This window comes from Triticum urartu, chromosome 3 (assembly GCF_003073215.2).
Source record: "Triticum urartu cultivar G1812 chromosome 3, Tu2.1, whole genome shotgun sequence".
In the NCBI taxonomy this organism is placed as follows: Eukaryota; Viridiplantae; Streptophyta; class Magnoliopsida; order Poales; family Poaceae; genus Triticum; species Triticum urartu.
This window is the reverse complement of record NC_053024.1, coordinates 647226671-647244865: the sequence shown is the minus strand read 5'-3', so window position 1 is coordinate 647244865 and position 18195 is coordinate 647226671. Positions and strand designations below refer to the sequence as shown.

General features: G+C 44.6%; 1 protein-coding gene across 1 annotated transcript; it reads right to left on the bottom strand.

Moving 5' to 3' along the window:
* Positions 1 to 10485: 10485 nt before the first annotated feature.
* Positions 10486 to 13333, bottom strand: LOC125545661 (NAC domain-containing protein 48-like). Its single transcript, XM_048709682.1, has one exon. It carries the CDS (start codon positions 13164 to 13166, stop codon positions 12123 to 12125), a length of 1044 nt encoding a protein of 347 aa, XP_048565639.1. The 5' UTR covers positions 13167 to 13333; the 3' UTR covers positions 10486 to 12122.
* Positions 13334 to 18195: the final 4862 nt, after the last annotated feature.

Below are 18195 nucleotides of genomic sequence, written 5' to 3'. Positions count from 1 at the left end.
ATCCAACAACCTGTTCAACCCAAGGCGCAAACTCTACATTGTTGACCAACCAGAAATTCAGGAAAGAAAGTAAGAAAAAGAAGTAACAGATCATAAACTTGGGGACTACTCCTCAGACTTCAACCTCTGAAGACGATCTTCCCATACTGATCCACCACCGTCGCAGATGGCACCCAGCACGTTTGAAGCACTGCTATGAACAACACCACAATGGAGCTTCACACAGTTCGGCTCATACACCGTTATTAACACTCTGGAATGGCCTCCAAAATCAATCACGACTCATAAGTACGTTCAAGGCTGACCCAAAGTGGACCATCAGGTCAATCGACTGGAAATGAATGCCATATCGACATACCCAACATACTGATAGAACGACCACCCAAAACCAGAGCCTCAACATCCAATAAAGATCTCCCCGAAGCGCAGAACCAAAGCTGCCCTAAGACAGCCTCTCTTAAATGCCTTTGCCTGCAGAGCACACAAAAAAAATCTCCACGGGCGAAGCCACTGACTACTGCACCTCCTGAAGACAGTGTGCAGTCTGAAGATCTTTCACGTATCTCCAAGACCCCGAGAGTCAAGATGCCTCTGCCACACACCAGCCAAGAACTGACTATTGCTGCCATTCTGCGCAATGATGCCATTGATCTGTCTAGTGATGAATATCTGGCAGATGACGCTCTTGAGCGACTGATCAAGAGCAAAGAAGAAGCAGAAATCTTCAACAATTTGCCTCTGTTTGATGTGGCAATCATCCACGACTTCATCGATGAGTGGTTTGAAACACGCCCAACCTCAGCTTTGAAGATCTGCAACTTCCCATTGGCCTCAGTGTCGCTTTCAATGGCGCCATTGCTTCAGAGTTAGCTATAGCCCAACGCATCGTTGAACTGAAGCAGAAGATTGACTTTGAGAAAGCTCAGTTCAAGAAGCATATGGCCAAGCTCAGCGTGCAAGAGGTCAAGAACTTCAAGATCATGCTGCACGAGCTCAAAGAAGCCTTTCTCAAGAAGCGTGAAGAAGCTCAAGGTTCTCGTGAGCGCATGAAGAGCCTGGCTGACAAGTGTGTGCAAGGCTACAATGAGGCTGAGAAGCGCAAGGCCCTTGGGCGTCCGGGCATTGATCCCAGGATGGCTGCTAAGAAGAAGAAGAAGCCCACTATGGCCGAACCCGACGCACCAAGGCAGGAAGCAGATCCCATTGTCTTCCCAACTAGCATGACTGGCTCGAAGCCAAAAGCCAAGTCTACCGCTTTAGAACTAAAGAAGACGAGGACTGATGAGGCTGAAGCCAGAAAGAGGAAATATCCTGAAGCCTCTGATGTTGCTCCCTCCAAAAAGAAGCGGAAGAGCAAGAAGGAACGGGCTGCTCCCATAGAGCCCTTAATTGTTGAACCTATCTCCATGGTTCTCCCTGCCGCTGAACATCAAGAGCGCCAACTGACTGTCCATGAGCCTGCTTCCACAAAGGCTTATGAAGCTGAAGACATTCCAGCAGCTAATCCCACCGCTGCTGAAGACATGCTGATCACCGACATTGGACCATGACCATGTTGAAGATGATGTAGTTCTTCCTCAGATCGAGCACCAACAGGTATCATCGCCTGTGCTTACGCACAGCGAACTCATCAGCATTGGTCGTCCTCTGACGCCAATTGCTCAGGATGCAATGGGCTGATCACCCACAACAACAACAAGTCACACCACCCCGGCAAGAAGAAGAAGATGACTTTGAGGCCCAGCCAACTCCATCTCCAAAGGCGTCGCCTGCGTTACGCAGGCTTCGCAAAGGACCAAGGTCTCAAGTCTCCGAGTCTGAAGCTAAAACTGCTGAAGACATTCCGGCTGCATCAGCCGATGACACTCAAGAAGAAGAATGTGTCCCTACTCCCCCAACTACTGAAGAAGCTGTTCTCGAGGAGAACGTGTTTGTGCCCGACCCTCTAGCTCATCAAGTGGAGGTAGAAAATCTTGAGGCTGCCACCACCAACACCAATGAAGCCACTGACGCTGTCATGGCTGAAGCAAATGTGGAGCCTACACCAACCTAAGAACCAGAAGTCAGCGAAGCCAATGATGCTACTGCTTCTGTTCCTGCGCCTACTGCTGGTCCTCAGTTTGACTAGCATATTGAGCATAGGCCTCAGGTACAGAAGCCCATGCCACGGTTGCCCAGGTTTCCAGGTCCTGCATCAGCACCTGGATCCTTTAATGTCAATGGCTTCAAAGCAGACAACACCTTCTTCAATAGCTCCAAGAACCCCTACTCAAGGGAACGAATATCTTCTGATCGGTTCTGGAGCTATCCGCAGCGAAGCTATTACTCCTGCATTCTGTACAATCAAGGTCGCATCTTCCCACATATGCGTCTTGACACCGAAGCAATAGCTGGTCTGCCCTGTCTGGAAGAAGCTCTGGATTGCTTCAAAGAGGTTGGATTGTTGCCTTTCGTCACCGACCAAAAGAAATGGAACGAAGAGTTGCTGCTCCAATTTTATGCCACACTTCACATACGTGGTTACAACAGAGATCCAAAGACTTGGGTCCTGGAGTGGATGACAGGAAATGTTCATCACGAAGCCAAAGCCTTTGATGTCATTGAGCTCACTGGTCTGCCCACTCCTGGAGATCTCTATGAACCTGGATGTCAACTTCACAGTGAAGCTATGGAAAGAGCATCTTTCAGAAGCCTGAAACCGCACATGAGTCAGATGCTCAGTATGATGAAGCCTTTGCCACAAGATGCTGCATATCCTAAGGAGTTCTTTGTTGAAGACCTTGAGTATCTGCCAAGGATCTATCACATATAAGGCGAACTCTCTGGCCCATCAAAGGACATTCTCCACATGCAAAGCTGGAAGGTGCAATGAAGACTTTGGTCTTCTATATTCTTCATGGCAAATGCTTCAATGCACAAGACTTCTTCATCCGCCAACTTGCTGCATCAGGATCTGATCTTTTTGGCTTGAAGTTCTACGCTCCATGGATAATGCGGCTGATTAAACTCCACTCCAGCTATCTCATATCAGCCATCTGCTCGCAATCATCGGATCTTTCTGCCTGATGTGGATATGTCCGTTGAAGCCATTTATCCAGAGCCTGCCAAGGAACCTCTTAGTCTTCAGAATGCGGAGCATCAAAGTTTCACTCAGAACATTGAAGGAGTTGAAGCAGTCACTCGTGTTTATCCTCTGGCTGGTACTACACGTGCACCTCATCGTGCCTTACTGAAGCCACTGAAAGCACTATTGCCCAACGACCCAAGAAGCGATCTCGTGTTCTCAATGACCGAGAGCTTCTGGTTGCTCTTCATCAGAAACAGGATAGGCATCATGACTGGCTGAAGCGCCAAATGCAAGCCTCTTGGTGGATGTCAACCGCATTCGCAATCTTGCCACCAAGAATGCCTTTGTTGCCCATGAAACCTGTCGGCGTACATGGAAAGGGCTGACGCTTATGTGTTCTGAGGATGATCTTCAAGAGGATGGCTTCTCTGAACGTTTCAAGTTTGACTCCACACCTCCCCGAAGGACTGTGCTGCGACGAACTCCATCTCTTGAAGACTCTGAGTTCTCTTCCTCTGCGGCAACTGTGAATGCCAGAGTGATCGAGGACGAAGATGATGCCACTTCACCGCCCCCTACTTCTGCACGCCTCGACACTGCCCCAAGTTCTTCTGCACCGCCGAACACCACCGACGACCCTGCTGCTTCACCTACTCTTCATGGGAACGAGTAGATGCTCTATGTCTTCAAACCTTTTTGGTCCTCTGACAAAAGGGGGAGAAGCATATGAGTTTGATAGTCTTCAAGCGGGTCCATATGGGCGTTACTTTATGTTTTGCCTAGTGTTTACAACTCTCGTTTTGATACATTTGGTTCTTTGAGTTGTAACACTTAAACTCGATGGTCGTCTGCTACTTATTTGCTATTTTGTGATGCGATGATAAATTCCGCATGTGCGACGATAAATTCCGCACTTAGATCATTTTGCAGACGTCCATTTTCATTATGCATGTCATTATCTTCACATACCTTTCATGCATGATGAATTGTCATCATAAGTTGAAGAGGATCTCCACAAGTACAACCTGCCATGTGCATTTGCATTCCAAAAGCAAATTACTTATATGCACATCTTCAGGGGGAGCCCTTGCAACTTATGAAGACAATTCCTTATCCTTTACAATTTCACATTTATATTCCCCGTTGAAAACTTCAACTAGTTTGTCATCAATCACCAAAAAGGGGGAGATTGTAAGTGCATCTAGTGCCACCCCTAGTTGGTTTTGGAGTATTGACGACAAACCTAGTTGAGGAGACTAATGTGTTTGTGAGAATTGCAGGATAACACAGGTAGAAGTCCCTCATTGATTCGGTTTTCCTACCAGAGATGACCCCTAAAAATGTATGAAGACATTGAAGTCAAAGGTGGTATGTGAAGACATTCACCTTGAAGACTATGACAAGAGAAGACATCGCATGAAGACTATGGAGCGCGAAGACTTAGATCTTTCGTAGTTCTTTTTCTTCTTTGTTGAGTCATAGGAACCACCGTACTGTTAAGTGGGGTCCAAGAAAACCAGTCAGAACGACTGAAGTGATGTTTAACCAAAATCCTATGTCTTCGAGTGAAGACTATGAGAGCGAATCTTGTTCAGAGTTGGACAAGTCAGCTTTGCTTGTAGCCCAAGTAAAGTTGCCGTGTGTGTTTGAAATCTGACCGTTGGAACCCATGTCAGTTCCTTAGTGACCCAGGGTCATTTCGGACAAATCAGGTCGGGTTGCCTAGTGGCTATAAATAGCCCACCCCCTATAACCATAAACAGTTGGATGCTCAGAGTTAAAGTACGGCTTTTGTCGTTTGAGAGCAACCCACCTCGAAGCCTTTGAGAGAGAATTCCTTGAGAGGATAAAGCCCTAACCACCCAGAGCCAAAGAGTGTTAGGCATCACTTAAGTCTTCTTGTCTGTGTGATCTGAAGACTTATTACACTTGAGGACTGTGAATCCTCCAGACGGTTAGGCGTCGCGTTCTGAGCATCCAAGAGTCATTGTGGATCGCCGGTGAACGAAGTCTGTGAAGGTTTGGAAGTTTACCTTGAAGACTTACCAGAGTGATTGGGCGAGGTCTGTGTGACCTTAGCTCAAGGGGAATACAGAGAGGACTAAGTGTTCTGAGCTGCGTGCTCAGGACTAAGTGTCCGGGACTGAGTGTCCTCAGGTTTAAATACCTATCCTCCCTAACCAGACGTACAACTGTCACAGCAGTTGGAACTGGTCTACCAAACCTTTATCTTCGTCACGCACACTGGTTCTATCCTTCTCATCTCTTTATTTACAGTTGGCTCTTGTAAAGTCAGTGCCTATTTGCTTTATCTATTTGTCTTCACTGTGTACCTGATCCTTACTGCCTAGCTACTATTAGTCATTGTGGTTTCACTTCATTGAATGCTTGACTATTGTCTGTCTAGTGTAGTCTATCTTCCGCTGCATGGAAATAGGTTCATTTCTATCATTTGTCTTTGAAACTTCCATGTTTTGAAGACTTTCATAAAAATTGCCTATTCACCCCCTCTCTAGTCGATATAACACACTTTCAGTACCCACCGAAAACCAATCTAGACCCGTTCCGACACCCTGCCGGAGGGGGCAATCCCTCTCCGGTGGCCATCTTCATCATCCCGGTACTCTCCATGACGAGGAGGGAGTAGTTCTCCCTCGGGGCTGAGGGTATGTACCAGTAGCTATGTGTTTGATCTCTCTCTCGTGTTCTTCAGGTGATACGATCTTGATGTATCACGAGCTTTGCTATTATAGTTGGATCCTATGTTTCTCCTCCCCCTCTTCTCTCTTGTAATGAATTGAGTTTTCCCTTTGGAGTTATCTTATCGGATTGAGTCTTTAAAGATTTGAGAACACTTGATGTATGTCTTGCTGTGCGTATCTGTGGTGACAATGGGATATCACGTGATTCACTTGATGTATGTTTTGGTGATCAACTTGCGGGTTCCGCCCATGAACCTATGCATAGGGGTTGGCACACATTTTCGTCGTGATTCTCCGGTAGAAACTTTGGGGCACTCTTTGAGGTCCTTTGTGTTGGTTGAATAGATGAATCTGAAATTGTGTGATGCATATCGTATAATCATACCCATAGATACTTGAGGTGACATTGGAGTATCTAGGTGACATTAGGGTTTTGGTTGATTTGTGTCTTAAGGTGTTATTCTAGTACGAACTCTAGGGTTGTTTGTGACACTTATAGGAATAGCCCAACGGATTGATTGGAAAGAATAACTTTGAGGTGGTTTCGTACCCTACCATAATCTCTTCGTTTGTTCTCCGCTATTAGTGAGTTTGGAGTGACTCTTTGTTGCATGTTGAGGGATAGTTATGTGATCCAATTATGTTATCATTGTTGAGGGAACTTACACTAGCGAAAGTATGAACCCTAGGCCTTGTTTCCACACATTGCAATACCGTTTACGCTCACTTTTATCACTTGTTACCTTGCTGTTTTTATAATTTCAGATTACAAATATCTTTATCTACCATCCATATACCACTTGTATCACCATCTCTTCGCCGAACTAGTGCACCTATACAATTTACCATTGTATTTGGGTGTGTTGGGGACACAAGAGACTCTTTGTTATTTGGTTGCAGGGTTGCTTGAGAGAGACCATCTTCATCCTACGCCTCCTACGGATTGATAAACCTTAGGTCATCCACTTGAGGGAAATTTGCTACTGTCCTACAAACCTCTGCACTTGGAGGCCCAACAACGTCTACAAGAAGAAGGTTGTGTAGTAGACATCAGTGATGCAAACAATTGTCCCGCGATCCAAACTGATAAAAGTTCGCCGTATGGAGTATCTTCAACCTTGTCGACGTTCAGCGAGCGAAAATAAGCACACATGGCCTAATTCTGTCGAAATTAGTTTGTATGCTTTATTGATACAATTTTACAATGTTCGTTGTTGTTTGTTGAGTTTTGTGGCAGCAAGATTCTCTTGCTTAGGGATTTCCTGCGCGAGTTGCTCCTCTTATTTGTTTCAAATATTCAATTTAAGATATGAATTTCACCAATATATGTCTTTGTGTACGTTCCCTATTGTGTTTTTAGCTGAACCAAATCAGTTATGTTTATATGAATACTAGCTCCTTTTACTTGAGCAAGATCACAAAGAAAGGAATCTATATGAAATTTTAGAAAGCATTCTATATAAGCAACTTCATATTTTGGGATGCCTTTTTACATTTCTTATTAATTTGTAATGGATATGAGCTAACATATCCTATTGTCGGGTATCTGGACTACCATCACTTAATGAAATTGATTTGATCAAACTTTTACTGATGTCAAGTTTTCCACATACATGAGAGTACCATCAGGCATCATACCAAGCATGTTCTTTTCTGTGCAATGCCTACTTGATTAACTGAACTTTTCTTTTCTCATTTCTACCATTTAGTGACATGGATGTTTTTGATGGGGAACGTAGTAATTTCAAAAAAATTCCTACACACACGCAAGATCATGGTGATGCATAGCAACGAGAGGGGAGAGTGTGTCTATGTACCCTCGTAGACCGAAAGCGGAAGCGTTAGCACAACACGGTTGATGTAGTCATACGTCTTCACGATCCGACCGATCAAGTACCGAACGCACGGCGCCTCCGAGTTCTGCACACACTAGTAGAAAAAGGGCCTAATGTGAGACACATTAGTCCCGGTTCAATTTTGGCCCGGTACTAATGGTACCATTAGTGCCGGTTTGAACGGCTATGCATTAATGCCAGTTCGTGTTGAACCTTTAGTACCGGTTCGTGCCACGAACCGGTACTAAAGGGGTGGTGGCAGGCTGGCGTCAGGTCGGTGCCCCACGATCACCTTTAGTACCGGTTCGTGGCACAAACCGGTACTAAAGGGCTAACCTTTAGTACCGGTTCGTGCCATGAACCGGGACTAAAGGGGTCTGACCTATAGTCCCGGTTGGAGAAACAAACCGGGACTATAGGGCAATTTTCAAACTCTACCCCCCCCCCCCCCTACCCCCCCCCCCCCCCCCCCCGCGTGTATAGCCATTTCAGTTTTGAAAAATCAAAAAAAAATGATAAAAACTTTCAAAAAAATAATCCTTCCCTTCGAGAGGTAGTTATATGTTGTGAACGCTAAGCCTTTCATCTGATCTAATAGCTTTGAGTGATGTGGTACTTCTGAACAGGTCAGCGTGGCCCGCAATACCAAGTTTGACCTGTAGGCTTCTCTGTTGATGTATATCAAGTTGTGATCAAGAAGCTCTTGCTGTCATGTGGTTGTATGGAATTTATGCTTGTTTGATACCAAAACTACCAAGTCATTTTGTTGTGCGTTTGAAATATATGCCAGCTACCCATGTCTCTATTTTCTTGAACTGGAGAACTCTTTTGCAATCTACCTGCCTCATGTGTCTATTTCTTGAACTGAAAATTTGACTTTGCCTTTTTTATCTATGTCCCGTTTTTATCCCGAGAGGTTATCTGGTGCTCTTCTCAATATGCTGAATACTCATTTAGCAATCCACATGTGTTTTCTGTTTGTGAGTTTTGACAATAAATGTGGCAGATTATCCTCTCAATTTGGTCACTTGCTAGTTTCACCTGATTGTTAGTAGTGCTTGGAGCAGAACCTGTTACATTGGATGAAACGCTTTATCTGCCATACGAAGTTTATCTGAAGTGTTAGCCATGCTGAGGTTGATTTGGATAATATCCATTTCTTGTACAGAAGATTAAGCATTCTACATAAAACGTGTTCCTGTTGCCTCATGGGTAGATAGCAAGTTATCATTCGTACTAAATTCTATATGCATCAATATATGAGCCTTTCTTCAATACCAGAGTCCGGCATGGCTATGTGGTACCACTTGGTTAGTCCTGCAGTAACATACACATGCTCAGGTTTTTTCATTTGATCTGATATTTCAATCCCACTTCTTGTCTTTTTACAGCTACATCAGGATCTTTTCCCAGTTTTGCATCTTTCTGCATTGTATCATGTGCTAGCTTCCACAAATCTTTGAGAAGTCAAACTTCTCTTTGGCAGTTTCATGTGCCTCCTATGGTGTAAATGTTTTTATGGTTGTTGTTTCATAATTAACTGCTAGCTGGGGATAATAACTTGGCTAAAAGACAAGAGTTGTCTGCTTTGCAGTGAAGATGAAACCTGATAACATATGTTCTTTGATTGTGATGTCACCAAGCTAGTTTGGCAAGATTTGGCTGGCGTTGTTTCTGGGCCTGATTTCGTCAATTATGGATCTTCTGCTAGAATTTGGATCAGTAATAGGAGTAAGAAAATGCTGCTGTGAATATGATTACATCATATTGGTTGTAACAACATCTTATATCATGGGACGTAGGGAGTATAATCTTTGCTTGCATTGTGTCAGACTGGTTTATCAGGTACCCTGCCAGAGGCTGCTACATTTCCTAAAATGTTGGCGAGCAGTGTTTGCTGCTCCAGGAAGGCAAAGCTCTGGTGACTCCCCAGCCCGGCTTAAACTATAGAACGGCGTCCTTGATGGCCCCAGGACACAAGAAATCAGGGAGCTGCGACCGTCGCTGTAGTTTCTATTCTGGCGCATTTTCAGTTTTGCTGATGTGATGCTGGCTGTAAGAATAATAATTCATGACTACTAGATGTTGATGTTTTGAGATGTGGCCTGTTTAAAAGGTCTGTAATGGTCTAAATGTTGTGACACTGTTTTCATTTCGTTTGAAATGGAACAGGGCGAAGAGCCTTTTGATTTTAAAAAAAATCTTGACTCGCTGGAAGAATTGTCGGGCATCTTAGATTTATAAGAATACATTCGAGATCTTTTCAGTTACACTGGATTTACTTTCTTTATTTGGATGACAATTGTGTTGCTGCTGTGGTAAAAATAATGAGCTGTGACAAAAAAACGAAGTTGCTATTTCTATCTGAAAAATTTATCAGGCCATGTTTTCTGCTGTACTTATTACTTATAAATTTATAATGGAAGAAAACTAAATCCAGTTGTTACTGAATGTATATTATGTGTGGTTGCAAGATAACTGGCCATTTGTTACTGCAGTTGCAGCCAATCGCTCAGCTTCTCAGATTTAGGCTACTGATCAGCAGCCACTTGTGTACCGCATGACCCTTTTGGAGTTCCTGGTTACATTTGACCCCATCTATATTAAGTCTACAAGTTCAGCATCTAGATTACCAAAAAAAATCCAGTGTGTTTGCGACACGATACTGGTGATCGAAAGGTCTCGTTGGTCATCTTGAACTTAGTTGTGTGCCTTGGGTGCATAGTTGCAGTTCTACCAGAGCTAAGCATCGTCGACGTAGCACCGCATCGAAACAGTGGCTGTGCATACAGTAATTCAGAACCACCACAATTTTGGGCAGAGTCTTCACAAGACCTACCTAACCAGACACAATAGATGCATGAAGAAAACTGAATTTACAGCCCAAAATTTGTCCTGCGGTAACATACGCATGCTAATGTTTTTTTCATTTGTCTTTACCAGCTACATCAGGATCAAACTGTAGCATCATACATAATTGCAATCCTGAGTAAGAATTTACAGCCCAATCTTCTAAACCAACTGCAACTTGCTAGCATCCCTAATCCCTCCATGATTCCTGAGGTTTCCATCACAGGGCCTCCCCAACCCGATCCTCCGGCCACATGTATATCCATGTCGGCAGGAGAAACAGCTGGTAATGATAAACTGTTGCTACACAAGAGCTCAACTGAAGCACCATTTCGTATTCAGAGAACAAATCGAACAACAAGTCCCACGATCGTATCAGCGGGTTCGAGCCATGGTGAAGAAGAATTTATATGCCCACGCTGAGAGCAGAGAACTAGCAGCTGTGCATGTAAAGTACCTGTCACCCCCTGGTCAGTCTGGTCTATCTTCTTCCAAGTTCCAGCAAATTTATTACACCTGTCCAGCAAAATATGTAATCATCTGACTCATTTAGAAATAGCAACTGCATATCGTGTGACAAAGTTACTATGTGCAACTGTGCTACAGATTGTGTTAGATCATTCTGGATATCCTCAGAGATCATACAATGAGCAACACCTGCATCCTCAGAACAAAATATGGTGTATATGTTATCTCAAAGTAAAGCCTTGTCAGGCAAAAACAACTGAAACTATAAAACCCATCTAGAAACAGAAGCCACAAATTGTGTCAGGATCTTTTTTGTAAGCAAAGCACATCTTAAGTTCTTAGGAGCCATGGTGAGCTGCCAAAGCACATCTTCAGTTCATGACGGCAATCGTGACCATTCTGCAGTAATGCAACAACGAACAAGTTAAAAAAGGAAGGAGTGAAAGGTGTGAATCATAGACGACAAGGGAGCATTACAAAAAACAGATGGACATTCATAAGTTCGGCTGCAGCCTAGAGTACTTCCAGACCCCCGGTAAGAAAATCTAAGCCTGTTTCCAGCCTAGAACAAAGATCTTGCAGGATTAACAAAACTTATGGAGAACAACAGGATACAGCATATATTCAAGGATTCAGTTGCAGTGCTAAATTCAGATAAGATGAAACAAAAGATAGCATCAAACTTAAGAACCACATTATCCACTGCAGAAATTAAGAACCACATTGTGAAACACAAGATAGCATCAAACTTAAGAACCACATTATCTCTGCTGCAGAAATTAAGAACCACATTGTGCAACACAAGATAACATCAAATCAAACTTAAGAACCACATTATCTACTGCAGAAATTAAGAATCACATTTGTGCAACACAAGATAGCATCAAATCAAACTTAAGAATCACATTGCACAACACAACATAGCACCAAATCAAACTTAAGAATCACATTGCTCCCAAACTTGAGCCGTGATATATTGTCATGGAGTATACGCTGTAGAGTTATAATGGCCAGGGTTTGATTTTAGCAAACAATAACCATAATAACAGTAAAGGTAATGACTAGTTTAACTAGAGCGACTTAATCAAAGCGGTTGGTGAGATCTCAGCCGTTGAGAGTAGTCACTATCAGCCCCTGGGTAACTGAACAAGTAGAGGAGAGGAACATCTTCAGAGATGGCCGCTGTATGTAGGAGCTCTGTTAAGCGCACTGACTTCCATGGCCGGATCCTAGCAGAGACGGCGCCGCTGCCGTCATTGAGCAGGGCCAGGGAGCGGTGAACTCTTCCAAGCTAAAGTTCAATTCCGGGTCCGCACCAATGTGCGCCCAGACGTCGTCTTCGGCCGACAGATTTGGTGCGGGAGGAGGGGGCGGGGGAAACAGGACGGGCAGCAACGGAATTGGTGGGGGAGGGGGCGCCGGAAACAGGAGCTGCCGCTTGACGGCGGGTGATTCGTCCGCGGCGGACTTCCTCTTGCGCGCGGACGCCGAGTTCTTGGAGGCGGACTTGAGGAAGCGCGGGCTCTGGTAGATCTTGCAGAGGCAAAGAACCGGCCTCGGCTGGCCGCCGTCGTCGTGCTGGTCGACGCTGAACTCCGTCATGAGCCACTCCGGCGGCTTCTTGTCCTCCTTGGGGTTGGGCGTGTACGTGAACCTCTCCAGGCGCCCGACGGCGCGGCCCTCGGCGCCGACGACGCCGTTCCCTCGCTCTTGCTTCCATGTGCCCTTGCCCCCTCCGACGATCCGGCACTTGCGGCTGTCCTGGGCGCTCCTGGGCTTCACGAGGCTGAAGAAGTACCAGTTCTTGCTCTCCCCCTGAGCCCTCGCCGGGCCCGGCAGGCGGCCAGCGACGAGGGAAGCCGGGTCCGTGGCGTACACGTCTGCCTCGTGGAAGAACTGCTTGGCGGCGTCCGGGAGCGGCTGGCCGGAGATTCTTGGGCGGAGGTAGAAGGAGACGAGCTCGCGGTCGGTCGGGCAGAAGGCGAAGCCGGGCGCGGGCTGAGGAGGCGGAGGCGGAGGCGGAGGAGGCGACGCGACGGGCGGAGGCGTGGTGGGTGAGGGGGCAGGGGCCAGGAGGGGGGCGGCGGCGACGCCATGGGCTAGGGTTTGCGGCGGTGGCGGCGAGTGGTAGGGGGAGAGGAGGCGGTGGCCGGTTCCCTCCCATTCGAACCACGGGTTCGGGAAGGAGGCAGGCTCGCCCTCGCCTGAGTAGAAGGAGGAAGAGCCTGCCGGCGGCGACGCCATGGGCGGGCTAGGGTTTGAGGCGAGGAGGAGGGGGGCGCGCCGGAGGCAGAGAGAGGCGGCGGCGGCGGGTCCCGATCTTAAAAGGACGCGCGAGCTGTGTTGTGCTCGGAGTCCTGGCCTCGATCGCGCGTTTGCTGTCACGCGCGCCGCTCGTGACGCGTGGCCCTCCCCAAACCCAACCCAAGTTTCTCCAGCGTGCGCTTGGTGATATTGTCCACCTCAAACCCACAGATCAATCTGTCATTGACATGGACCTGCTTTTCAATTCCGATCATCAGGAGGTCTTTGTCCAGCTAAAGTGAGCCATCAAAGCCCTTGACAAAGTATTCATGGAAGTGGAGACAAATGAGGCTGGCTGGGATGCGCACATCAGCGAGGCGGGTGTTCTAAATAATGCATCGACAATGTCACACACACTAGGGCACTAGTCATCATAGAAGGGTGAGCTTAACCTGGCATAGACATCACCATGACTATGGGTTCCGTGACTCGGCGCTAGGACTAGTGTTGCCATGAGCAAGAGGCTGTTGTGAGCAGCTAATGGCATCCAAGAGGAAGCGATGTGCACGACCCTTTCTATAGAGCGCATAGGTCGCTGGCAAGCGACATAGCGTATACTCCCTCACGCGCTACTATTTCTATGGGCCGGCCCATTTCGGGGTTCACCCCAACCGGTTTTGGGAAGGGAACCGTTTTTTCCTGTTTTTTTTCTTTCTTTCCTTTTTCATTTTCATTTTTCTTTTTTACCTCTTTACTGCTTTATTTTTGTTTTTTATTTTCTCTATTTTCATTTTTATTCTTGTTTTTCAATTTGCGAAAATCATTTAAATTCGTGATATTTTTCAAATGATGAACATTTTTTAAATACGTGAATATTTTTGTCGAAATCACGGTTTTGATTTTACAAATTTGTGAACATTCTCTTAAATCATGAACATTTTTTAAAACTCACGAACATTTTTTTGAAATCATGAAATTGTTTTAGAATTTTTTTGAAATCATGAACATTTTTTGAAATCAATACATTTTTAGAAATCATGAACATTTTTCTAAAATTCATGAACATTTTCTAAATTTGTGAACATTTTTTACAAATTCGTGAACATTTTTTGAATTCCCGAGCATCTTCTTGAAACCATGAATATTTTTTTGAATTCATGATTGTTTGATTCAAAATTAGCAACTTTTTGAAATATAGAACCTTTTGATATCCTAAATTATTGAAGAAAGAAAAAAAGAAAAAGGAAAAGAAGAACAAAAAACAGGCGGCGTCCTGGCCGCAGATGGGCCTGCCCAGAAGGGCGCGAAGGGGAGAGCGGGGGGGGGGGGGCTTGTTTCCTTTGCAGCACGTTAGGGTGTGTTTGGTAGCATTGCCAACCTAGCATGGTTGTTCCCCTATGATATATGATCAGTGTAGACATGCTGAGTGCAAGCATTTGCTGTTGTTTGGTTGCGGTGTATGTGCTGAGACATGCTAAGCTCAGACTCTGTTTGGCAGCTTGCATTTGTTTAGACATGTCAGTTGGTACTGTAGCAACTGGTATTTTCAAATAAGTGAACAAAACATTAAAAAAATGTGAATAATTTTTTGAAACATGAAAAAACAACATTTTTGAAAATGTATACATTTTTTGAAATTCTATTTTTTAAATTTTTTTTGAAAGTTTAATCTTTTTAAAAAAATTTAAAATTGGAACTTTTTTTGAAAATCTTACCAAAATTTGAAAATCAGAACATTTTTTGAAAATTTTAACATATTTTGAAAATCTGGAGATTTTTCAAAAATTTGAAAAACTTTTGGTATTCTGAAGATTAAATTATTTTTTAGAAATTCTGAACATTTTCTAAAACACGTTGTGGCTCGCTTTGCTCATGCATGCTGACCAGTGAACGGCTGTTGGGGTGTTCTCTCTTCGTGCATGCTAAGAGCGTATTTGGGCTGAGCTCGTGCATGCCGAGGAGACCCATGCAGGCTACCAAACACCCAAAAGTGGTCGAGGAGGAAACTCTTGAGCTCATATACTCTCCATGCACTCTACCAAACACACCCTATGTGCTGTATAGCAGTTGTCCATGTGCTCTACTACTGAAGGAGGGGTAGGGAGGCGGGCTGGGGTTTGAGAGGAGGAGGGGGGGCACCGGAGGCAGGGAGCGGCGGCGGTGGCGAGTCCTGATCTTAAAGGACACGCGAGCTGTGTTGCGCTCGGAGTCCTGGTCTCGATCGTGCGTTTGCACGCCTCTCGTGATGTGTGCCCCTCCCCCCAAACCCAACCCAACCCAATTGGCGGTAGCACGGTTTTGACTTTTTTTTGAAGCGTGTATGGAAGGCCAAGGTTCGCGTTTTTTTTGGAGTTACATACGCATCTAGTATTGCTAGTAGTATTTGCTTGGGCCGTTTTTCTCCCTAAGAAAAAAGAGTCATTTGTTCATGTGAATCACCCCTCCATTTTTTTGTTCATGTGGATCATAGTTGTCTATTGATAGGTTTTAAGATACAATCTCAAGATCCCCACTCGGTCTCTTTGACGTGCTCATAGGTAGTGGGGGAGCTACAAAAGGGAAGTTGGGCGGGCTGGAGAGCATAAAATAAGCCAAGACATTCGACCATGGTGGTGGGCAGTTGCCGGACACTGAGCTCCTCTGCTGAGTGCTTTTATCGAGGAACTACAGAACGAATGCTTCAGTGAGGCTGTTGCGTTCCTGCTCTGCATGTACGCACCCCATTGAGCCTTGCTGAAGCTCCGCCAGTGTTCATAGGGGTAAGGATGCATGCGCGCGGTCATAAAGATGTGTGTATGTACGTGTTCGTATGTGTCTGCGTCTGTATTGTGTTTCTCAAAGAAAAAAGATTAGCTTATGCAAGTCTTGGCTGATCCTCGGCCTCGCTGCTCCTACTGTGACTAATCACATTTGGAACACCCGGTTGGCCTCAACATCAACAACTGGCCCACCATTGCCCTTGCCATCTTGTAAAAAATCTGGGACTCTTGCAATGCCCATGTTTTCTGCAATGAGCACCTCTCTGCGTTCGGCACTCTTAGAAACATCATTTCAGACTATTCTCTTTGGATTTTTCGGGTTTAAGGACCATGTTAGTATAGAGGCCACTATGTATTGGCACCTTTATCTCTCCTCTCGTTGTGTAAACTTATGTAATTAACACTGCCTACCTGCTCTTTGAGTAATGCATTCATGAGGGGATCCTCCCCCACCAAGTGATCACTCAATGAAAAAAGATTTCCTAGCGTGCAGGCCGTGGTGAAAAGAGTTATTGTTCAACAAAGAATACGTGTTCTCTACCGCAATGGTACATGTTATGTCATTCAAGCCATCCTGATGTGAGAGTGCCACACGGATTAGAATTCTTCCACACAATCTTGAAGGTATTGTGTACTTTTTGTCCAAACAAACAAAAACTCAAAATGTTAGAAGAATAGTGAGGGTGACCATTTGAAATCTTATTAATATGTGTCTAGGGCACTACATTTTGATCATAAGAGATGTAGTTGACCTTCAAACTTTTTAACTAGTCGATTAGTTGATTAATGTGTGTTTGGAAATAGCACTGATCTATCTTGGATGATGGCGGGGCCATGTATATAAGGAGTTGATATCTGTGTTTGTTTCATGATGTTGTATCAAAGGGAGCTAGGAACTGTAAAGATAAGAAGGGAGCATAACTTGGGGGTATTGCGCATGTGTAAGGAGAGCATTGAGTGAAGGAAGGGTGTGGGACATGTTTAGAGTGAAAGAAGGGTGTGGGACATCTTGAGTTGGAGGAATAGGCAATATATAGTTGCTCAATTAATTGGTGTGTTAAAAGAATTAACCCCTTAGTTGTTCGATTAGATGTTCGTTTGTTGTTGTTTGCTTTGGGTGCCTCTTCTCATGTTCATCTACGAACGGTAGATAGTCGTGTCTCCAGTATTAGCCGGTGGTGTTGAGTCGATTCTTAGTACATGTAGGGATGCTTGTCTCGTGGATTTGGTTTCTTCCCCTAGATCACATCGCCCATGATGGGTGATATATAACTAACATCAACGAGGAAGTTTCCTCCACAAATCCTTGAAAATGCCATTCTCTTTGTTGCTCATGCCCATGTTCAAGGTTCTGACTTTGTAATTGTTTTTTGTGGGGGCCTCGATACTATAATCTCGTGGGTGACTTTTTGTCCGTCATCTTCAGAAATTATTCTTGGGTGCATCATTCAACAACTGATTATAATAAGTCAAGTGTCAACTTATTATACTAGATTATAGCATGAGAGTTAAATACAAACCCCAGATCTTAAGGAAATGATTATAATTTGTTGTAATTATTCTTAGTATTTATGGATGCATGCTAAGGCTTTAATCCCATGTATATGTGAGCCAATGTCTTTACAACATATAAGCTTAGGCTCTATCCACATGAGAAAAATCAAGCAATAAAAAAATCAATGCAAATACTTATTGAGTCACTTGTTGCACTCATTTACTTTCATTTGATTCTTCTTTATATATTTACAACCATCCAACCACACAATTGTCACTTTGGCTTTTTGAGTGATTTGTTTTGTGTTCGACACTCTACTTATCAAACACGCCCACCCCCTACCTTCTACACTATGCCTGTTAAATGTAGTGGCAAGCCACCATATCCCTTTTGCACACTCTCCAATGCGTCTACAATAAACTGAATGGTTTCAAAGCATAGTGAAATAAACTGAATGGTTTCAAAGCATAGTGAATATGTGTATCAAAACACACACATATACATGCAGTAGGTTAGCGGGGGCTAGCTATCTTTTTACGACTAGGGGGCTAGCTACTTAGATATAGAATATGAATCAAAACAATGATTTACACAAGCATCATGAGTTCACAAGTCGTAATAGCAATCTCGTTTATCAATAGGGTTTTATACCCTCCCTCCAATAGTTGGTTCTAATCTCCCAACCTCTTCCTGTCAGAGGGCTTATGTTCCCCATTTCAATCATCGAGGTAGCGGAATTCTTGACGAAGTCCTTGTCGCTATTGGGGAACATGTG

Bases quoted from the DNA above. Each gene is read 5' to 3' on its own strand.
- LOC125545661 (XM_048709682.1), bottom strand. From the start codon at position 13,166: ATGGCGTCGCCGCCGGCAGGCTCTTCCTCCTTCTACTCAGGCGAGGGC.